Genomic DNA, 24420 nt, shown 5'->3' on the forward strand with positions numbered 1-24420 from the left:
CCTCCTCCCCTTCTTACCCCCTCCCCGACATATTTAGTTGTTTGCCTGTTCTCCATCTCTCTCTGGTGCTTTCCCCCCCCTTTCTTTCTCCTGAGGCCTCCCGTCCCATGATCCTTTCCCTTCTCCAGCTCTGTCTCACTTTCACTAATCATCTTTCCAGCTCTTAGCTTCATCCCACCCCCTCCGGTCTTCTCCTATCATTTCACATTTCCCCCTCCCCCCTCTACTTTCAAATCTCTTACTATCTTTCCTTTCGGTTAGTCCTGACGAAGGGTCTCGGCCCGAAACATCGACATCACTTCCCCCTATAGATGCTGCCTGGCCTGCTGTGTTCCACCAGCATTTTGTGTGTGTTGTTGTTCCATTGTTCTTTGAAAGTGGTATCACAGGTAGACAGGGTGGTAAAGAAAGCTTTTGGCTCACTGGCCTTCATAAATCAATGTATTCAGTACAGGAGATGGGAAGTTACATAAGATGTTGATAAGGATTAATTTGGAGTATTGGGTGCCGTTTTGGACACTGACCTACAGGAAAGATGTAAATAAGCTTGAAAGAATGCCGAGAAAATTTACAAGGATGTTACCAGGACTGGAGGACCTGAATTATAAGGAAAGATTGAATAGGTTAGGTCTTTCAACCTACATTCCTTGGAATGTAAAGACTGAAGGGAGATTCAATAGAGGTATAAAAATTATGAGGGGTATAGATAGAGTAAATGCAAGCAGACTTTTTCCACTGATGTTGAGTAGGACTACAATTACTCATGGGTTAATGCTAAAAGGCGAAAAGTTTAAGGGGAACATGAGGGGAAACACTCATAAGAATGTGGAATGAGCTGCCAGCACCAGTGGTGTATGCAAGCTTGATTACAACATTTAAGAGAAGTTAATTTAGGTACATGAATGTTAGGGATTTTGGAGGGCTATGATCCTGGTGCAGGTCGATGGGAGTAAACAATTTAAATGGTTCAGCATGGACTAGATTGGCCGAAGGGCCTGTTTCTGCGCTGTACTTTTCTATGACTTCAAGACACAGGAGAAGAATTAGGCCATTCTGCTAAACCACGCAATCATGGCTGATTTCATTTTTCAAACCCATCCTCCAATTTGTTATAGACCCACCACTCCACCACCAAAGATGCAATGGCTAGTCACTCAGCATTCCAGTAGATATACCAATTCTTCACTGCTACTGACTAATTTCCCCAGAGATACCCATAGCTACAAGGACTGCAGCCCCACTTCCATCTTCACTGGGTAAAGAAGATGGACAAGAGAAAGAAAAATTCAGCCTGACCAACGGCCTGAAACACATCTTGCCTGTTTCAGTGTGTACAGCTTTGAAGGAGGTTTCAGTTGTTGATTCTTCCCGATTGAGAATGGGGGTTGGAGAGGATGAGCACAGAGAAAAACTCAGTGGCCACTTTATTAGATACACCAGTATACCTGCTTATTAATGAGGTATCTGATCAGCCAACCACGTAGCAGTAACTCAATGCATAGAAACAGGTACAACGGTTAAGAGTTTCAGTTGTTGATGTTTGGGCTGAACAACAACTGATCCTCTTGACTATGTCTACAGTTGTTGTTCAGACCAAACATCAGAATGGGGGAAAAAATGTGATCTAAGCGACTTTGACTGTGGAATGATTGTTGGTATCCCCCAGGGTGGTTTGAATATCTCAGATACTGCTGATCTCCCTAGGATTTTCATGCACAGCGATCTCTGGAGCTTACGGAGAAAAGTATGGAAAACGAAATATCTAATGAGCAGCAGCTCTGTGAACAAAAATGCCTTGTTAATGAGAGAGGACAGAGGGGAATGGCTAGATGGGTTTGTTATGAATGTGATGCAACTCTGAGGGGCCGAAGGGTACAAAGTCACCCCCTCCTTTTTGAGAATCGTAAGATCGCTATTAATTTGGGTCTGAGACCCAGGAAATGAGAGAGAGACGTCCAGAATACACAAGGTTTGGAATGTGTCCTGACCTCAGCGAAACGGAACCACTGATAACTGCCATTGTCTCTTGGAGAAGGAATTGTGTATTGAGTACTGTACTATTCATTGAAACCCCTCAGGGGACAACCAAAGTGGTCTGGTTGAGGGATTGCATCATCCCAACCCGATTGACATCTGAGACCCCGTGAGTAAGGATAAAGGAGGGTCTGGGGAAACAACCCCTTTAGACGCACCAGGAGAAACGCTGGAAATCCAGTGATAGCGTTTATAGCAAAAGCCGGTCTTGCCAGGGTGGCGGGCTCATCACGGAAGAACGGTTTAGCTAAAGGAGAGGCCACAAGTGAACGGCCATGACAACGAGACACCTGACGGATCGAAATCATAAAAGGAAAGCCGGCAAGTTTTTCTCCAAATCTCTCTCTCTCTCCCACCATTGCAACACAGCGGTCCCCAATGGCTGCAGCCTGCATGAACTGAGTGAATTTTATATTTCCATCGGACAATACATTATCCCCTAGACAACGATAGAGCTTATTTCTTATTGATTATTATTATACCCGCACTTCTAGATTTAGTATTGACGACATATATTATCTGTAAATTTGCATTGATATTATTTTTGTGTATTTTTACTAATAAATACTGTTAAAAATAGTATCATCAGACTTCAACGGACGTCTCCATCTTTGCTGGTAAGTGACCCAGTTACGGGGTTCGTAACAGGTTCAAGCTGACAGGATGGTAACTTAAAATAACCACACATTATAATGGTGGTGTGCAGAAGAGTATTTCTGAAGACACAACACATTGAATCTTGAAGTGGATGGGCTCTAGCAGGGGTCACCGACCTTTTCTGCACTGTGGACCAGTTTAATATTGACAATATTCTTGCAGACTGGCCAACTGGGGGTGGGGTGTTAATCACGACCGGAATACAGCGATACACAAAGGGGGTTCCTTATGTCCAGTCTATTCCGCAATTTAGTTTTTGTGGCAATCAGCACTTGCTTCTGTCCCGCTTGCTCACATTTTTTCCGCTCAAAAAACTCAACGGATTTGTCTTTAAGTGCAGGGTGCTTGGACTCAAGGTGCCAAAGCAGTTTTGAGGGCTTCATTGCCTCATTAGACAGCCTCCAGGCCCGAGCTTCAGCCTCCGCGCGCCCGCCAGCAGACGCCTTGGCCAGGTGCGGCTGGTCGTGGATGGGGTGAGAGGTCTTTGAATTATGTTATTAGAATTCCTGATCGATGGAGAAAGGCTGCACAGCTCATCCACGTAAATATGAAGGGTTATCATGATCCCAAACCTGCACCTGTGAGTACTGTTATGACAACGGAGGAGATGGTGGTGTCCGGTACTGGAGTACCAGAACTCCCTGTAGTCTCCACAAGACTCAGAAATTCTGATGTTTTGAAAAATCTTGATGGAAAGACTCAACATTTGCAGTCCAGGCAGCGAAAACAACTGCACAGTTTAATTAACAAGTATAAAGGTTTACTCCCTGACATTCTGCACGGCTGCGGTGCATGATGTAATTGTAGATGACATTGATCCCATTAAGTAGCACCCTTACAGAATAAAATAAGACAAAAATAAAATGGTTGTACAAGAAATTGAATACATGCTAACAGCCGGCATACTTAGGCCATCCACCTCAGACTGGGCGTCACCGTGCGTGATTGTCCCTAAACCGGATGGGGGTATGAGATTCTGTACTGATTACGGGAAAGTTAATGCAGTAACTAAGACAGATGCTTATCCCATCCCAAGAGTGGATGACTGTATTGGCAGAGTGGGGAAGGCTAAATACCTTGCAAAGATTGACCTGTTGAAAGGTTACTGGTGTGTCCCTTTAACAGAAAGGGTTAAAGAAGTATCTGCATTTGTAACACCATCTAGATTGTATGAGTACAATGTTTTACCCTTTGGGATGAAAAATGCTCCAGGGACATTCCAAAGGATGATGAATTCAGTGATTCAGGGTTTACAGAATACTGGGGTTTATATTGATGACTTAGTTGTATGCAATGACACCTGGGAGGAGCATATCTCAGCAGTAGAGAAACTGTCTGAAAGGCTGTCCAAGGCAAATCTCACTGTAAACCTTGCTAAAAGTGAATTTGGCCACACCACTGTCACGTATCTTGGCTATGTAGTAGGCCAGGGCCAACTGGCACCTGTGAAGGCTATTGCTGAGCTTCCCGTTCCGACGGGCAAGAAAGCGTTGCGGAGGTTTTTGGGAATGGTTGGGTATTACCGTAAGTTCTGTAAGAACTTCGCAGACATCGCTCTCTCCTTAATGAAACTCCTAGGGAAGAGCGACAGATTTGTGTGGTCTGACCTTTGCCAAGAGGCATTTGACCGCCTGAAAACCATTGTGTTATCACCCTGTGCTCAAAGCACCTGATTCCAATAAACCATTTTTGATCGCGGTAGACGCTCGTGGTGAAGCTGCTGGGGCAGTATTTTTGCCAAAGGATGATGATGAAATTGAACATCCAGTAACTTATTTCTCAAAGGAATTTAAAGTGCATCAGGAAAATTACGCCACTGTTGGAAAAGAGCTGCAAGCACTCATTTTAGCATTGCAACATTTCAATGTCTACATACACCCTGTGCAGAAACCACTTGTGATTTACACAGACCATAATCCATTAGTGTTTCTGAGGAAAATGAAGGATGAGAATAGAAGGTTACTTAACTGGAGTCTGATCTTGCAAGAGTATGACATGGAAATAAAACACATGAAATGTTCTGACAATGTTATAACAGATTGTTTGTCTAAATGCTAAGTTTGTAATGCTTTGCTATGTTACCTGATCTACTACATGTACTACACATGTATTGCTTTAAGCTGTATAATCAATAGTAAAGACAAAAATTTTGCTGTTTCATCAAAATTTTTCCTAAAAGGAGAGAGGTGTGACAAGATCTGAAGGACTATTCTAAAGTGGACTGTTCTTTTAACAAGAGAGAGAGGGAGCGAACAGCTTGTGTGCTATTTCAGGGAGAGAGAGCAACAGAAAGTCTGTGAGTTGCCTTGGAAACTGAAAGGCGGAGCTATATGATGGACAGCTCGTGCTCTGCACTTGGAGATATATGCAAGGTCAGTCGACTTTTTAATCAGACACACAAGACGCACAGGAGACGCATGACGCCAGAGGCAAGGTGGACACTGGTGAGCTTTGTGTGTCCACAACAAGGGTGGGGTTTTTGCTCACAGTGTGGACAAAGGAGTGAGCGGTGGAACGCTATCAGTGTGTTCAACCCTGGCCTGGGTTGATAGCGTTACCGTGGAAGACTGGCATTCCACTTCCTGTGGTCACAAGTTGGTGACTTTTAAGTAAGTTTTGGGAACAGGAAGACGACGTGGAGGATCAGCATCGGCATTGGGAAAACAAACCAACACTCTAACTCCCTCCAACTCTACTCAAACCAAATTCCACAACTGAACTGATTACTTACCACACCACCGTAAGACTGTATCACCTAATCACCTGAGCTGGGGAAGCTTGGGACCCTTATCTACTCACCTATATATATGCATATACTCTGCTAACCTGTTTACCTTACCTTGTTTTATATAACTTTACTCACATAGTTACTAATAAAATAGAGTTCATAACAGAAGACTCAGACTCCAGGTGTGTCCATTTCTGCTGGTTCCTTTTAATCCGTTATGGGGTACGTAACACTTCCCGGTGGCCGCGCAAGGTGGCCGGTTACCTGAGGCCAACCAGTGATACCTGGCGCGAGGGTACCACTGCGTTTAGGCGACTGATGACCTCACATGCGTTCAAGTTCAACAGTGGGCGTGACAGGGAATGGGGAAAGGTGCAGCTGACTCATATCGTTTCCTCGCGGCCCGGTGGTTGGGGACCACTGGGCTATAGCAATAGAAGACCATGAACCTACTCCCAGTGGCCACTCTATTAGGTACAGGACATACGGAGTGTTTCAAAGATTTGTGCAATTCCTTGTTAATTCTTAAGTGCAGAAAAAATAACTGACATAACTGGAAAAAGTGTCCAACCCAGTAATAAAAACAAGCTTTCTCCAGATCAGAATTACCTTATGGGCATCACATTCTACAAGTACCAAATGCTCCCAAATACTAAAACACACAAAATACTAAATGGTTAATGAAGAATGTTGGAAAATGAATTAAACATATTATTTCAGTGTTAAGGTACAGAACTTACCTTTGTAACACCAGAAATGACAATGGTACTTTTCTTGATGGGCGATTTCAGCTTCTGCTTCGCAGACTCAGTAAGTTGCCGAATTGCAGCCTCAGCCACTGGGTCGGTGCCACTCAAATGCAGGAGTTCTAAAATAATTTAAGATTGAAATGAATTCCACACATTACTTCTGACTGGGCCGGTTGATGTAACCAGCAGAAAGGGTTAATGTAAAAGGAACCAGCAGAAGAAATCTTTGGCCGTTTCGAATTAGTGAAAAAGGAACACGTGAATCAGAATCAGGTTTATCATCACTGACATGTGTTGTGAAATTCATTAACTTAGCAGCAGCAGCTCAATGAATGATAATATGGAAAGAAAGAGAAATTAAAATCAATTAGATTAAAAATAGTGCAAAACTGAAGTAATACATATTTAATTAAAAGTGAGGTAGTGTTCATGGGTTCAATGTCCATTTAGGAATGTATGGCAGAGGGGGAAGAAGCTGTTCCTGAATCATTGAGTGTGTGCCTTCAGGCTTCTGTACTTCCTTCCTTACGGTAAAAATGAGAAGATGGCATGTCCTGGGTGTCGGAGGTCCTTAGTGGTGGATGCTGCCTTTCTGAAGGACTGCTGCTTGAAGATGTTTTGGATACTACAGATGCAAGTACCCAAGATGGAGCTGACTAATTTTACAACTTTCTGTAGCTTCTTTCAGTCCTGTACGGTAGACAACCCTCCACCCTCCCCCCCCCCCCCCCCATAGATGCTCTCCATGGTGCATCTATAGAAGGTGGAGGTCTTAATGACTTCGACTGTCTTACATTGTTGGACAGAATCACATTGGATCCACTGCTTTAAATCAATTTTTTCAACTGAATATACATTTGATGAAAAGATTGAAATATTTCTTCAAGTACTAGAATCAGAATCAGGTTTAATATCACTGATATACATCATGAAATTTGTTGCTTTGCAGCAGTACAATGCAATGCATAGGAAAAAAAACTACAAATTAATCGTAAGAAATATTATATATATAAATTTAAATTTAAGTAGTGCAAAAATAGTGAGGTAGAGTTCATGGGCTGGCTTATTGTCCATTCAGAAACAATGGTGGAGAGGAAGAAGCTGTTCCTAAAATGTGTGTGTGTCCTCAGGCTTCTGTACCTCCTCTCTGATGGTAGCAATGAGAAGAGGGCATGTTTGAGTGATGGGGTTCATTGATGATGGATGCTGTCTTTTTGAGGCATTGTCTTTGGAAGATGTTCTGGATGCTGGAGAAGCTGGTGCCCCTAATGGAGCTGGCTGATACTAATCCAATTTACCACCCCATCATCCAGATCATTTATGTATATTACAAACAACATTGGGCCCAAAACAGATCCCTGAGGCACCCCGCTAGTCACCGGCCTCCATCCCGATAAACAATTATCCACCACTACTCTCTGGCATCTCCCATCTAGCCACTGTTGAATCCACTTTATTACCCCAGCATTAATACCTAACGACTGAACCTTCTTAACTAACCTTCCATGTGGAACTTTGTCAAAGGCCTTGCTGAAGTCCATATAGACTACATCCACTGCCTTACCCTCGTCAACATTCCTCATAACTTCTTCAAAAAATTCAATAAGGTTTGTCAAACGTGACCTTCCACGCACAAATCCATGCTGGCTAAAATGGCGTCTTTGTTTTGTTAAAAGTAGGAATGCTGGCGTCTTTGTTCTGATAAGTGCTGGAAGCTTGTTTGGGACTGTAAACTGATTGTTGGCGGGGATTTTGGGGAGTCGGCGCGATGGAGTGAGAGAGAGAGGACGGGATGCTGGAAGCCGGGCGAAGGAACGGACCCCGAGCGGGGGTCCCCGGCCCAAGGTTTTCGGTGAGGAGAGGAGATGGAGACAGAGGAGTGTGGAGCGTCTGGTCGACCACTGTGGGTGGTCCCAGGAGGCGGATCGAGGAGTTCGGAGGGGATCGAATGCCAGAAGACTTCAGTAATTGAGCTCCAACGGTTGTGCACGAAGTGGTTTGGACTTTGATAAGTTTGGCGCCTTTTCTTTTTTTTTCTTCTTCATATATACTGTATTGTTAGTAATCGCTTAGTTATAGTAATCTTTATAAATTGTACTCATTTAATCGCATAAGGTGTACGGTCTGTTTTTTGGGCGAGGCGGGGACATCACACAGCATCCACACCAGCTGATTACCCAGTTTGGCGGGGCCGAAGGCTGCTCCCACTAGACTAGAACGAGTTTGAGTGATGCCTGAGGCGACCCAGGGGTTACATTGTGGGGGTGTTCGTCCGGGTTTGATTTCTGTGGAAGCTGTGTGATCGCCCTCTTTAAATTATGTCTGCGGCGAAGAGCTGGTGTGCCTTTGTGGGTGTGCGATTGCCGGTTGTCTCTGTATGTGTGTTGGGTGGGGTGGCTGCTGTTGGTAGCCCGGAGGTCGTTGTTCGAGTTCCGACTAGCGCTGACGAAAAGGTGGTGGGGCCATGGGCTGTCCATGCTGTTAAGAGAGCGAGGAAGGTCTGGTTGGAATGTTTCAGCAGTGGTAGGCTCCGCCCGGTTGTTGGAATAATGTCCAGCCCTAAAGGGGCGGAGACGTGGGCGGAGCAGACCTCTCAGTTGTTGGGTGAGTGGCAGTGCTTGGCTGAGGGAAAGCGACAGGGATTGGTTGAAAGTTTGAGTAGGCGGGCTGGTAGCGTTGTTAGAACTGTCGGGCGCAATTACCTCGAAGTGACAGCTGCCAGTTCTGGGAAAGTGTGGGAAAATGCGTGTGGTTCAACTGGAAGTCAAATGCCGCAGCTGGGGGGCTTATCATACCCGTGGCAGGAGATTGGTGGGAAGTTTTTAGGGTATCCCTTTTGGTTAGGAGGGCAGATAAATTGCTTGTGGAGACAGGGGGATTTGTCAAGGGGATCAGTTGTTCCGTTGATCCGAGAGATGTCGGGAAACTTAGAGGAGGCCCAGTGGGGGAACGGCTTGGGGTCTCTGGGGGAGCACGTTCCCAGCAATGTACCAAGGAACTCCCGCAAGGAACAGACCCTATTCCTGAAGGCTTAGAGGGACCACACACTCAGGTGTTGTTATGGATGGATGGAAGTCAAGTTAAAGCCTCCTCGGCACCGGGGCACCGGTTAAGTTGCTGTACAGTTTGTTTTATAACCGTTTTTGGAAGCCTTTACCCTTAATGACATTGACGGCACTGGAGATTTGGGGTACCAGTGCCGGTGATTATAAAGACGACGGTTGTTGGTCAGTGAAAATGGAGTTCTTAGAGGCAAATGTGGAGGTGACTGAGGTTCGTGAATCGTTAATGCTGATGTGTCCGGACACTGTTGAGACGGGCAGCATTTTGGTTATGGAGAGAACCAATATCCTGTCGGTGCACTTGGGGGCCTGCCCGGAGGAGGCGGGTGAGAGCTGTTTGGAGGCATTATCGATGCACCCAGAGTTTCGAGCTGCTTGTGCGGACGTGTGTAGCAGCATTGGGCCGATACCGAATTCAAACAAGAGCCTGGAGGAGTATCTGAGGGTGAGACCCTCTTAGTGGATGCTGCGAAATACCACCAGGGAGGGGAGTTGACTGCTGATGACACCTCGGTGAGGCAGAGGTTGCAACGACTGGCCCCTACAGCCGTGGCAGACGTAGGCAGCGTGTGTGTGGATTATATTGGGCCGTAGAGGCGATGGCCTATCTGAGTGGTGCGAAGAGGTTTAAGGTGCTGGATCTGAGGAGTGGATGTTGCCAGATCCCGATCAGTGAGGCCGCCAAGGAGAAGACGGCTGTTATAAGTTCCCTAGGAGTCTTCCGGTCCGAAAAGATACCACAGGGTATCTCCGGAGCCCTTGCAACCTTCCTGCAGGGCATGTGGAAGACCATGGGGGTGTGGAGGCGTTTGGAATTTTGACGTATGTGGATGATCTCTTGGTATTTGGATTTGCCTCAGGAGAATATGAAGTGAGGGCGTTGCAGGAGCGGCTGAGAATTACAGAGTTAAAGTGTTTTCTGGACACGTGCCAGGGCTGGCGAAGGTCGCAGCTCGTGAGTGTCTGCCTCTACGGAATCAAGTTTGAAATGAAGACTGAGAGACCGGAGAGAGTGATCTGGAACCATTTGAAAGACTTACAAGTTGGAGAGAACGAAGAAAGTTGTTTGACTGAGGGCCACAGCAAACTGAGAGCCTGGAGAAGGGAGTTTGCGGAGGTGAAGAAATTGCGGACAAATCTCGGAAGGGGGAAGCGGTAGCTTGAAGGGAACCTGAAGATGACCATCGACAGTTCAAATGAAGTGCAAAACCTGAAGGTTGATCTGGAAGAAGTCATGAGGAGAAAAAAAGCTGGAGAGAAGTGCAGTGAATACTGAACTGGAGGGTGACCAATCTTTAACTGCTGCTTTTCAGGTCGGGGTGGAAGAAGCTGTTGGAGTAACTGCATTCCAGATTGAGATGGCCGGGATGCGGGAGTCAGAACTGCTGAGCCAGGGGCCAGAGAAGATGATAATCTCAATTGCAGGAGGCTGAAGAGACTGCAGGAGCAGTGCAGGCCACGTGTTTCCGTTTGGAGAAGATCAAACAGCAGCTACCGATCAAAGAAATGAGGAAGAATACGGATTCAAAGGCTGATGTGCTGGATGTGTGGTACATGCTGCCTTTTGCTGACTTTCCCTCGATTGAGGAAGAGACCTTTGGCCCTTCTTCCACTGAGTCAGGTGTAGTGGGGAGGGTTAGCTGTGTGCAGTGTGGGGCATCAGTGAGAGGTTGAAAGAGGAGTTGGTAGTGGACCCAAGGTATCCCCAGCTGTGTCCTAACCTAAGGGTTTAGGTGAGGGGGGGTACGGAGGTCTCAGAAGGGTTAGGGAACGCCCAGATAGTTGGCCTATATAGCGCCTAAGGAACAGAGCGTGAGGTTTACTGTGTGGGGAGGAGATGTCACTGCTTGTGCTTGGGTTACGGTGTGTTGGCAGGAAAGGTGACGAGTTATCTAATAGTCATGAGGACATGACTTTTATTTGGTGGGGGGAGAGTGTAAAGGGGTTTTTTCTTTTCCTTTGTTACTGTGTATGTAATCAAAATGGCGTCTTTGTTTTGTTAAAAGTAGGAATGCTGGAGCCTTTGTGAAAAGTAGGAATGCTGGCGTCTTTGTTATGATAAGCGCTGGAAGCTTGTTTGGGACTGTAAACTGATTGTTGGCGGGGATTTTGGGGAGTCGGCGTGATGGAGTGAGAGAGAGAGAGGACGGGATGCTGGAAGCTGGGCGACGGAACGGACCCCGAGCGGGGGTCCCCGGCCCAAGGTTTTCGGTGAGGAGAGGAGATGGAGACAGAGGAGTGTGGAGCATCTGGTCGACCACTGTGGGTGGTCCCAGGAGGCGGGTCGAGGAGTTCGGAGGGGATCGAATGCCAGAAGACTTCAGTAATTGAGCTCCAACGGTTGTGCACGAAGTGGTTTGGACTTTGATAAGTTTGGCGCCTTTTCTTTTTTTTTTCTTCTTCATATATACTGTATCGTTAGTAATCGCTTAGTTATAGTAATCTTTATAAATTGTACTCATTTAATCGCATATGGTGTACTGTATGTTTTTGGGCGAGGCGGAGACATCACACAGCATCCACACCAGCTGATTACCCAGTTTGGCGGGGCCGAAGGCTGCTCCCCCTAGACTAGAACAAGTTTGAGCGATGCCTGAGGCGACCCAGGGGTTACACTGGCTACTCCTAATCAGATCCTGTCTATCCAGATAATTATAAATACTATCTCTAAGAATACTTTCCATTAATTTACCCACCACTGATGTCAAACTGACAGGTCTATAATTGCTAGGCTTACTTCTAGAACCCTTTTTAAACAATGGAACCACATGAGCAATACGCCAATCCTCCGGCACAATCCCCGTTTCTAATGACATCTGAAAGATCTCCGTCAGAGCTCCTGCTATCTCTGCACAAACTTCCCTCAAGGTCCTGGGGAATATCCTGTCAGGATCCGGAGATTTATCCACTTTTAAATTTCTTAAAAGCTCCAGTAATTCCACCTCTTTAATTGTCATAGGTTCCATAACTTCCTTACTTGTTTCCCACACCTTACACAATTCAATATCCTTCTCCTTAGTGAATACCGGAGAGAAGAAATCGTTCAAAATCTCTCCCATCTCCCTCTGCTCCACACATAGCTGACCACCCTGATTCTCTAAGGGACCAATTTTATCCCTCACTATCCTCTTGCTTTTAATATAACTGTAGAAACCTTTCGGATTTACTTCCACCTTATTTGCCAAACCAAACTCGTATCTTCTTTTAGCTTTTCTAATCTCTTTCTTAAGATTCCTTTTACATTCTTTATATTCCTCGAGCAATTTCTTTACTCCATGCTGCCTGTATCTATTGTAGACATCCCTCTTTTTCCGAACCAAGTTTCTAATATCCCTTGAAAACCATGGCGCTTTCAAACCTTTAACCTTTCCTTTCAACCTAACAGGAACATAAAGATTCTGTACCCTCATAATTTCACCCTTAAATGACCTCCATTTCTCTATTACATCCTTCCCATAAAACAACTTGACCCAATCCACTCTCTCTAAATCCCTTTGCATCTCCTCAAAGTTAGCCTTTCTCCAATCAAAAATCTCAACTCTAGGTCCAGTCCTGTCCTTCTCCATAATTATATTTAAGCTAATGCTATTGTGATCACTGGACCCGAAGTGCTCCCCAACACATACATCTGTCAGCTGACCTATCGCATTCCCTAACAGGAGATCCAATACTGCCCCATCTCTAGTCGGTACTTCTATGTATTGCTGCAAAAAACTATCCTGCACACATTTCACAAACTCTAAACCATCCAGCCCTTTTACAGAATGAGCTTCAATCTATGTGTGGAAAATTAAAATCTCCCACAATCACCACCTTGTGTTTACTACAAATATCTGCTATCTCCTTACACATTTGCTCTTCCAACTCACGCTCCCCATTAGGTGGCCTCTAATACACTCCTATCAGTGTTACTACACCTTTCCCATTCCTCAATTCCACCCAAATAGCCTCCCTAGAGGAGCTCTCTAATCTATCCTTCCAAAGCACCGCCATAAGATTTTCTCGGACAAGCAATGCAACACCTCCTCCTCTGGCCCCTCCTACTCTATCACACCTGAAGCAACTAAATCCAGGAATATTTAGTTGCCAATCACACCCTTCCTGCAACCATGTTTCACTAATAGCTACAACATCATAATTCCAACACTTTGGAATTTTATTCAACACTTTGTTTAAAACCTACAAACAGATGGCCAATGCCACCTACAATAGAACTGGCAGATGCAGTGAATATCCCCACGTACTTTTTGCATACTGGAAGACTGGCAACTTTTGATGTACTTACGATTATGGATAGCGTGTTTTTAAAAAAACGGGATGAAAGATCCATTTTTATTTCAGATTTCCATCGCCTGCAGTACTTCAGTTTTATACAATGTAATTAGCTTCATCTTCAATACTCAGCTGTCCAATATCAATAACTTCCATTTACTTACACACAGTAGCCACTTTATTAGGTACCTCCTGTACCTAGTTAAAGTGGCCACTGAGTGTATATTTGTAGTCTTCTGCGGCTGCAGCCCAACAACTTCAATATTCTTTGTGTTGTGCTGTCTGAGATGCCCTTTTGTACACCACTGTCATAACAAGGTTTAAGTTACTGTCAGCTTGAACCAGCCTGGCCATTCTCCTCTGACCTCTTTCGTTAACAAGTTGCATTCACCCACAGAGCACCACGCTCTATAAATTCTAGGATTAGTTTGCATAAAAATCCCAGGAGATTAGCAGTTTCTGAGATACTCAAACTGCACCAAAAATCATTCCACAGTCAAGTCACTTTGATCAGATTTTTTCTCCAATCTGACGTTTGATTCAAACAATTGAACCTCTTAACCATGTGTCCATGCTTTTATGTATTGAGTTGCTGCCACATGATAGGTTGATTTGGATATTTCCATTAATGTGCCTACAGGTGTACCTAATAAAGTGGCCACAGAGTGTACACGTGACTTTATCGTGGCAAGATAGTTCTGTGCTTTTCTATCAAATAAGATTTAATACCCAGCCACTGAGGGAACTGGTTTGCAGAGATTGGTTCAAAGTTCAATGTTTTTGTTTAGATTCAGCTGGTCATCAAAAACTTTGACAAACAGCTACAGAAGCACAGTGAAGAGGATTCTAACAGCCTGGTATGGAAACACCAATGCCCTGGAATGGAAAAGGCCACAGAAAGTGGTGAATTCAGCCCTGTCCATCACAGGCAAAGCCCTTCCCACCACTGAGTACATTTTCATGGAGTGTTCCCTCAAGAAAGTAGCATCCATTGTCAAACACCTCCACCATCCAGGCTGTGCCCTCTTCCCGGTATTAGCATCAGCAGGAGGTACAGCCACATGTTTGGGTTTACAGGCTTTGCGGCTTAAAACATAGCCGCCATGGGGGGATTATTAAAATAAGCACTTGCAAAAAGGCCAGGATGGAGGAATACAGGTAACATGAGATGGATCTGTGATAAAGAGCATTACAGAGATAGACAGACAAGGTCACATATATTTCTTTTTAAGTTAAACACAGCATTACCTATCCAGAAGCCAGTATATAAAACTGCAGTTATAATAGGTTCTGACAGAGGCAGCAGTATTTTGGATGCTTGTATTAGAAATGGGACCATCTACCCATTATCCCTCAGCCTGGGATACAAACATCAATGACCAGGAACGGAAAAGTGATGGATTGAAAGTGGTGGATACTGCCCTGTCCATCACAGGCAAAGCCCTCCCTACCATTGACTATATTTACATGGAGCACTGCTACAAGAAAGCAGCATTCATTAACAAAGACCCCCACCATCCATGCCATACCCTTTTCTCGTCACTGCTATCAGGCAGGAGGTACAGATATCTTAGGCCCCATACTGCCAGTTATTACACCACAACCATCGGGCTCCCGAGCCAGCTGGGATAACTTCACTCACCTCAACTCCTAACTCATTCTGCAAACTATAGATTCACTTTCAAAGACTCTTTACAACTCATGATCTCAGTATTTTATTTGTACAGTTCGACTTCTTTTGCACATTGGTTGTTTGTCGACCTTAATCTTCTTACATATACTATTTCATAAAATTCTACTGCACTTCTTTTTCCTTGTTCGAGTTACAATTTTTGCTTTCTGGTATGCATTTACTATTCAATCAGTTGATTACCTTATCATTGCAGCCTTGCAAGTTTGAAGACCAACGCCATGTTTAAGTTTGCTGACTGTTGGTGGCTGTATCAAGGGCGGTGACAAATCAGCAGATAGGAGGGAGACTGAAAATCTGGCTGAGTGATACCACACCAACAACCTCTCACTCAGTATCAGCAAAACCAAAGAGCTGATTATTAACTACAGGAGGAGGAAATCAGAGATCCATGAACCAGTCCTCATCAGGGGATCAGAGGTCAGTAATTATAAATTGCTTGGCATTCTCATTTCAGAGAATTTGTTCTGGGTCCAGCACCTAAGCACCATTATGAAGAAAGCACGGTAGTGCCTCTATTTTATTAGAAGCTTGAGAAGATTTGGCACTTTGCCTAAAACTTTGACGAACTTCTATAGGTACACAGTGGAGAGTATCCTGACTGGAAACATCAATGACCCTGAGCAGAAAAAGCCTACAAAAAGTAGTGGACTCAGCCCAGTCCATCACAGGTAAAGCCCTCCCCACCACTGAGCACATCTACAAGGAGCGCTGTCGCAGGAAAGCAGCATCCGTCATCAGGGACCGCCACAACCTGGGCCATGCCTTCTTCTTGCTGCTGCTATCAGGAAGGAGCTACAGGAGCCTCAAGATCCACACCACCAGGTTCAAGAACAGTTATTACTCCTCAATTATCAGGCTCGTCACCAAGAGCGGATAAGTTCACTCATTCCAATATTGGGGTGCCAACTGATTCGACAACCTATGGACTAGTTTTCAAGGACTCTACAACACCTGTTCTCAATTTGCACAATTGGTTGTCTTTTGCACACTGCCTGCTTGTCTATCTTTGTGTGTAGTTTTTCATTGATTCCATTATCTTTCTCTGTATTTACTGTGAATGCACACAAGAAAATGAATCTCGGGGCTGTATATTGTGACATATATGTACTTTGATAATGAATTTACTTTGAACTTTGTACATGTAATATTTCACCTCTGACTAGCAAAACGATGCATAGATCACAGATCGTTTCCTATGGTGAGAGAGTCTAAGACCAGAGGACACAGGCTCAGAATAGAGGGCATCCTTTTAGAACAGAGATGAGGAAGAATTTCCTTAATCAGAGAGCGGTGGATCTGTGGAATTCAGCGCCACAGGCAGCTGTGGAGGCCAAGTCTTTAAGTATATTTTAGGAATCACATAATTACAAACCCCATTTCCAGAAAAGTTAGGATATTTTCCAAAATGCAATAAAAACAAAATTCTGTGATATGTTAATTCATGTGAACCTTTATTTAACTGACAAAAGTACAAAGAAAAGATTTTCAATAGTTTTACTGACCAACTTAATTGTATTTTGTAAATATACACAAATTTAGAATTTGATGGCTGTAACACACTCAACAAAAGTTGGGACAGAGGCATGTTTACCATTGTGTTACATCACCTTTCCTTTTAATAACACTTTTTAATCATTTTGGAACTGAGGATACTAGTTGTAGTAGATTTGCAATTGGAAACTTTGCCCATTCTTGCTTGATATAAGACTTCAGCTGCTCAGCAGTCCGTGGTCTCCGTTGTCTGATTCTCCTCTTCATGATGCGCCATACATTTTCAATAGGAGATAGATCTGGACTGGCAGCAGGCCAGTCAAGCACACGCACTCTGTGTCTACAAAGCCATGCTGTTGTAGCTCATGCAGAATTTGCTCTGGCATTGTCCTGCTGAAATAAGCATGGACGTCCCGGGAAGAGACGTCACCTTGATGGCAACATATGTCTCCCTAAAATCCTAATATACGCCTCAGAGTCAATGGTACCTTCACATACATGCAACTCACCCATGCCTGGGCACTGATGCACCCCCATACCATCACAGATGCTGGCTTTTGCACCTTTCGCTGATAACAATCAGGATGGTCATTTTCATCTTTGGCACGGAGAACTTGACGCCGTTTTTTCCTAAAACTAGCTGAAATGTGGACTCATCTGACCACAGCACACGGTTCCACAGTCTTTCGGTCCATCTGAGATAAGCTCGGGCCCAGAGAACTCGCCGGCGTTTCTGCATAGAGTTGATGTATGGCTTCCTCCTTGCATAATACAGTTTCAAGTTGCATTTCTGGATGCAGCGACAGACTGTGTTAAGTGACAATGGTTTTCCGAAGTACTCCCGAGCCCAGGTGGCTATAATTGTCACAGTAGCATGACGGTTTCTTAGGCAGTGCCGCCTGAGGGCTTGAAGATCACGCGCATTCAACAGTGGTTTCCGACCCTGCCCTTTACGCACTGAGATGTCTCTGAATTCTCTGAATCTTTTCACAATATTATGAACTATAGATGTTGAAAGACCTAAATTCTCTGCAATCTTGCGTTGGGAAATGTTCCTTTTGAACTGACTAACAATTCTCTCATGAATTTTGGCACAAAGGGGTGAGCCATGACCCATCCTTACATGCAAAGACTGAACCTTTGATGGACGCTACTTTTATACCCAGTCATGATACCTCACCTGCTATCAATTAGCCTGCTTAATGTGGAGTCTTCCAAACCGGTGTTACTTGAATATTCTGTGCACTTTTCAATCTTATTTCAACTCTGTCCCAACTCTTGTTGAGTGTGCTGCAGCCATCAAATTCTAAATTTGTGTATATTTACAAAATACAATTAAGTTGGTCAGTAAAACTATTGAAAATCTTTTCTTTGTACTTATGTCAGTTAATAAAGGTTCACGTGAATTAACATATCACAGATTTTTGTTTTTATTGCATTTTGGAAAATATCCCAACTTTTCTGGAAATGGGATTTGTAGTTAAATGGAGACCTGTGTGCATGCAGGCTGTTTCAATTGATTGTAGTAAAAATACACCTGTATCTGGAAGGTCCAACAGCTGGTGAGTCAGTAACCTGACAAAAACCACACCATGAAGGCAAAAGAACATGCCAGACAACTCCACAAAGAGGTTATTGAAAAGCACAAGTCAGGGGAAAGAGACAAGAAAATTTCCAAGTCACTGAATATCTCTTGGAGTACAGTTGTCAATCATTGAAAAATGGAAAGAATATGGCACAGCTGTAAACCTGCCCAGAGCAGGCCGTCCTCAAACATTGATAATCTGTTCATAGAAACATAGAAAATAGGTGCAGGAGTAGGCCATTCGGCCCTTTGAGCCTGCACCACCAATCAGTATGATCATGGCTGATCATCCAAATCAGAACCCTGCACCTGCTTTCTCTCCATACCCCCGATCCCTTTAGCCACAAGGGCCATATCTAACTTCCTCTTAAATATAGCCAATGAACCGGCCTCAACTGTTTCCTGTGGCAGAGAATTCCACAGATTCACCACTCTCTGTGTGAAGAAGTTTTTCCTCATCTCGGTCCTAAAAGGCTTCCCCTTTATCCTTAAACTGTGACCCCTCGTTCTGGACTTCCCCAACATCGGAAACAATCTTCCTGCATCTAGCCTGTCCAATCCCTTTAGAATTTTATACGTTTCAATAAGATCCCCCCTCAATCTTCTAAATTCCAGTGAGTATAAGCCTAGTCGATCCAGTCTTTCTTCATATGAAAGTCCTGCCATCCCAGGAATCAATCTGGTGAACCTTCTCTGTACTCCCTCTATGGCAAGAATGTCTTTCCTCAGATTAGGGGACCAAAACAGCACACAATACTCTAGGTGCAGTCTCACCAAGGCCTTGTACAACTGCAGTAGAACCTCCCTGCTCCTATACTCAAATGCTTTTGCTATGAATGCCAACATACCATTTGCCTTTTTCACCGCCTGTTGTACCTGCATGCCCACCTTCAATGACTGGTGTACAATGACACCCAGGTCTTGTTGCACCTCCCCTTTTCCTAATCGGCCACCGTTCAGATAATAATCTGTTTTCCTGTTCTTGCAACCAAAGGGGATAACCTCACATTTATCCACATTAAATTGCATCTGCCATGAATTTGCCCACTCACCTAACTCCAAGTCACTCTGCATCCTCTTAGCATCCTCCTCACAGCTAACACCGCCGCCCAGCTTCGTGTCATCCGCAAACTTGGAGATGCTGCATTTAATCCCCTCGTCTAAATCATTAATATATATTGCAAACAACTGGGGTCCCAGCACTGAGTCTTGCGGTACCCCACTAGTCACTGCCTGCCATTCTGAAAAGGTCCCGTTTACTCCCACTCTTTGCTTCCTGTCTGCCAACCAATTCTCTATCCACATCACTACCATACCAATACCGTGTGCTTTATGTTTGCACACTAATCTCCTGTGTGGGACCTTGTCAAAAGCCCTTTGAAAATCTAAATATACCACATCCACTGGCTCTCCCCTATCCACTCTACTAGTTACATCTTCAAGAAATTCTATAAGATTCATCAGACATGATTTTCCTTTCACAAATCCATGCTGACTTTGTCCGATGATTTCACCTCTTTCCAAATGTGCTGTTACCACATCTTTGATAACCGACTCTAGCATTTTCCCCACCACCGATGTCAGGCTAACCAGTCTATAATTCCCCGGTTTTTCTCTCCCTCCTTCTTTAAAAAGTGAGGTTACATTAGCCACCCTCCAATCCTCAGGAACTAATCCAGAATCTAAGGAGTTTTGAAAAATTATCACTAATGCATCCGCTATTTCTTGGGCTACTTCCTTAAGCACTCTGGGATGCAGACCATCTGGCCCTGGGGATTTATCTGCCTTTAATCCCTTCAATTTACCTAACACCACTTCCCTACTAACATGCATTTCCCTCAGTTCCTCCATCTCACTGACCCTCAGTCCCCTACTATTTCCGGAAGATTATTTATGTCCTCCTTACTGAAGAGAGAACCAAAGTAGTTATTCAATTGGTCTGCCATGTCCTTGTTCCCTATGATCAATTCACCTGTTTCTGACTGTAAGGGACCTATATTTGTCTTGACCAATCTTTTTCTTTTCACATATCTATAAAAGCTTTTACAGTCAGTTTTTATGTTCCCTGCCAGCTTTCTCTCATAATCTTTTTTCCCTTTCCTAATTAAGCCTTTTGTTCTCCTCTGCTGGTCTCTGAATTTCTCCCAGTCCTCAGGTGTGCCACTTTTTTTTTGCTAATTTATATGTTTCTTCTTTGAACTTGATACTATCCCTAATTTCCCTTGTCAGCCACGGGTGCTCTACCTTCCCTGGTTTATTCTTTTGCCAAACTGGGATGAACAATTGTTGTACTTCATCCATGCGATCTTTAAATGCTTGCCATTGCATATCCACCGTCAACCTTTTAAGTATCATTTGCCAGTCTATCTTAGCTAATTCACATCTCATACCTTCAAAGTTACCCTTCTTTAAGTTCAGAACCTTTGTTTCTGAATTAACTATGTCACTCTCCATCTTAATGAAGAATTCCACCATATTATGGTCACTCTTACCCAAGGGGCCTCGCACGACAAGATTGCTAACTAACCCTTCCTCATTGCTCAATACCCAATCTGGAATGGCCTGCTCTCTAGTTGGTTCCTCGACATGTTGGTTCAGAAAACCATCCCGCATACATTCCAAGAAATCCTCTTCCTCAGCACCCTTACCAATTTGGTTCACCCAATCTATATGTAGATTGAAGTCACCCGTTATAACTACTGTTCCTTTATTGCACGCATTTCTAATTTCCTGTTTAAATGCCATCCCCAACCTCACTACTACTGTTAGGTGGCCTGTACACAACTCCCACCAGCGTTTTCTGCCACTTAGTGTTATGCAGATCTACCCATATCGATTCCACATCCTCCAGGCTAATGTCCTTCCTTTCTATTGCGTTAATCTCCTTTCTAACCAGCAATGCTACCCCACCTCCTTTTCTTTCCTGTCTATCCCTCCTGAATATTGAATATCCCTGGATGTTGAGCTCCCATCCTTGGTCACCCTGGAGCCATGTCTCTGTGATCCCAACTATATCATATTCATTAATAACTATCTGCACATTCAATTCATCCACCTTGTTACGAATGCTCCTCGCATTGACACACAAAGCCTTCAGGCTTGTTTTTACAACACTCTTAGCCCTTATACAATTATGTTGAAAAGTGGCTCTTTTTGCTTTTTGCCCTGGATTTGCCTGCCTGCCACTTTTACTTTTCACCTTACTACTTTTTGCTTCTACCCTCATTTTACACCCCTCTGTCTCTCTGCACTTGTTCCCATCCCCCTGCCACATTAGTTTAAATCCTCCTGAACAGCAGTAGCAAACGCTCCCCCTAGGACATTGGTTCCAGTCCAAGAAGGGGACTAGTGACGGAGGCCACCAAGAGACCCCTATGACAACTCTGGAGGAGTTAAAAAGCTTCATTGGCTGAGATGGGAGAGACTGCGCATACAACTGTTGCCAGGGTGTTTCACCAGTCACAGCTTTATGGCAGAGGGGCAAAGAGACAGCCACTGTTGAAAAAAAACTCACAAGAAATCTCAGCTAGAGTTTGCCAGAAGGCATGTGGGAGACTCTGAAGTCAACTGGAAGAAGGTTCTGTGGTCTGATAAAACCAAAATTGAGTTTGTAGGCCTCTAGCTTTTTGGATAAGCTAAACACTGCACATAAACAAAAACACACCTGTGCAGTATCCAGATATGCAAAGCTTATACAGACTTATCCACACAAAGGCTGTAATTGCTGCCAAAGGTGCATCTACTAAATACTGACTTGAAGGGGGTGAACGCCTGTGGAAGCAATCATTTTGTGGTTTATATTTGTAATTAATTCAGATCACTTTGTAGAGATACGTTTTCACTGACATAAAAGTCTTTTCTTGTTGATCAGTGTCAAAAAAAGCCAAATTAAATCCACTGTGATTCAATGTTGTAAAACAATAAAGCATGAAAGCTTCCAAGGGGTGTGAATGCTTTTCATAGTCACTGTACTTTGATAAAAACATTGATCAAACTCAGCAGGTCACAAAATGAGTTTTATAGCTCATTTATAGCTTTTCAGATAGTGCCAAGATTGGGAAATTGTAGGCAATTTGCATTCAGTGAAAGCCATGTAAAAATAATTATCAGAGGTAATTTTTGATGAGTCACCAAAGTGAATTCTCCTGTCCTGTCCCATTCAGAACAGAGATGCGAAGAAATTTTTTTAGCCAGAGGGTGGTGAATCTGTGGAATTTGTTGCCACGGGCGGCACTGGAGGCTAAGTCATTGGGTGTATTTAAGGCAGAGATTGTTAGGTATCTGAGTAGCCAGGGCAAAGGTTATGGTGAGAAGATGGGGGAGTGGGACTAAATGGGAGGATGGATCAGCTCATGATAAAATGGCGGAGCAGACTCGATGGGCCGAATGGCCGACTTCTGCTCCTTTGTTTTATGGTCTTTCTTTAAAATGGTACTCTGGGATTATTAGTCACCATGCAAGGTGGTAAGCAGCTCCTCTGAGAATTTCTTCTCTACTTCTCTGAGAATTATTTCACAATAGATATTAAATAATTCTGGTAGGGCAATGCATCCCTGTCTAACTCCTCTTTGAATTTTAGTCCAACTGCTTATATTATCATCAAATTTTTACTGCCGCCGTTTGGTTCCAATATAAATTTTGAAGCATTTGATGGTCCCTTCCATCAATATTTAGTTTAGTGAGAATTTGAAATAATTTTTCATGTTGCACTTTGTCAAATGCTTTAGTGAAATCAATAAAACATAAAAAGACATCATTTTGATATTCAATTGCCCTTTCTGAAAGAATTCATGGTATGAAAATTGCATTCCTAGTTCCTCTATCCTCAATAAGCCCATATTGCAGTTTAGAAGTTTCTGGCCTTGTTTTTAGTTTGACTCAGAACAATTCTCAACAAAATCTTTATTATGTGACTCATAAGACTGATTGTTCTATAATTTTCACAGTCAATAAATAGTTCAAGGAATTTTTGGCAGAATTATAAATACTGATTTCAAGAGATCGTCAGGCAATACACCAGACTCATATATGCCATTAAATAGTTCAAGAAGAATACCTATGCCCAGATCTTCTAGGGCTTGTATCATTTCCACTGAAATTTCATCAGGTCCAGTGGCTTTACCATGTTTCATGCTTTTCATTGCTTTAGTTACTGTCACAAACAAGAGAAAATCTGCAGATCCTGAAAATCAAAGTAATACACACAAAATGCTGGACGAACTCAGCAGGCCAGGCAGCATCTATGGATGAGGGATGAGAGTAAACAGTCGACATTTTGGGCTGCGATCCTTCATCAGGACCGGAAAAAAGAGATGAGAAGCCAGAGTAAGAAGGTTGGGGAGGGGAGGAAGATGTACAAGGTAGTAGGTGATAGGTGAAACTGGGAGAGGGGGAGGGGTGAAGAGCTGGGAAGTCAATTGGTGAAAGAGATAAAAGGGTGGAGAAGGGGGAATCCAATAGGAGAGGACAGAAGGCCATAGAAGAAAGGGAAGGAGGAGGAGCTTCGGAGGGAGGTGATGGATAGGTACGGGGAAAAGGCAAAAGAAGAAAATGGGAATGGGGAATGGTGAAAGGGGGGAGGGGGGGGCATTACCGGAAATGTCAAAAACTGATGTTCATATAATAGGTTGGAGGCTACTAAGGTGGAACACAAGATTTTGTTCCTCCGACCTGAGTGTGGCCTCATCCTAGTAGTAGAGGAGGCCACTGACTGACAAGTCGGAATAGGAATGGGAAGTAGAATTGAAATGGTTGGCCACCGGGAGATTCCCCTTTTCTGGTGAATAGACCGTAGGTGCTCAGCAATGTAATCTCTCAGTCTACGTCAGGTCTTTTTTCCTGTAAACACGCAAATCCAGCTAGTCTAGCATTCGTTTTACCATAATATCTAAAAATGGTGAAGTACCCTCACTTTCTACCTCCATGGTAAACTGTATGGCCTTGTTCTGATTGTTTAAATGTGTTTAAAAATGCCTCTAATACTTCTGACTATGTTATGATGTTATAGATGTTATGGTAAAACAGATGGTAGACAAGCTGGAGTTGAGTGTTTACAGGAACAAGATTCACACAGACCAGTACCTGAATTTCCAGTCAAATCATCCAAAGATGACAATGCTTGGCATTGTTCGAGGCACGGCACTAAGAAC

General features: G+C 43.8%; 1 protein-coding gene across 1 annotated transcript in view; it reads right to left on the reverse strand.

The window, feature by feature from the left end:
- c2cd2 (C2 calcium dependent domain containing 2) overlaps positions 1-24420 on the reverse strand; it is a 109350-nt gene that overhangs the window by 9950 nt on the left and 74980 nt on the right. The window contains exon 12 of the mRNA XM_073045034.1: positions 6160-6287. Coding sequence (XP_072901135.1) covers positions 6160-6287 — 128 coding nt within the window. The remainder of the gene's footprint in view (positions 1-6159; positions 6288-24420) is intronic.

The sequence above is a fragment of the Hemitrygon akajei genome, chromosome 5, assembly GCF_048418815.1.
Source record: "Hemitrygon akajei chromosome 5, sHemAka1.3, whole genome shotgun sequence".
Lineage (NCBI taxonomy): Eukaryota > Metazoa > Chordata > Chondrichthyes > Myliobatiformes > Dasyatidae > Hemitrygon > Hemitrygon akajei.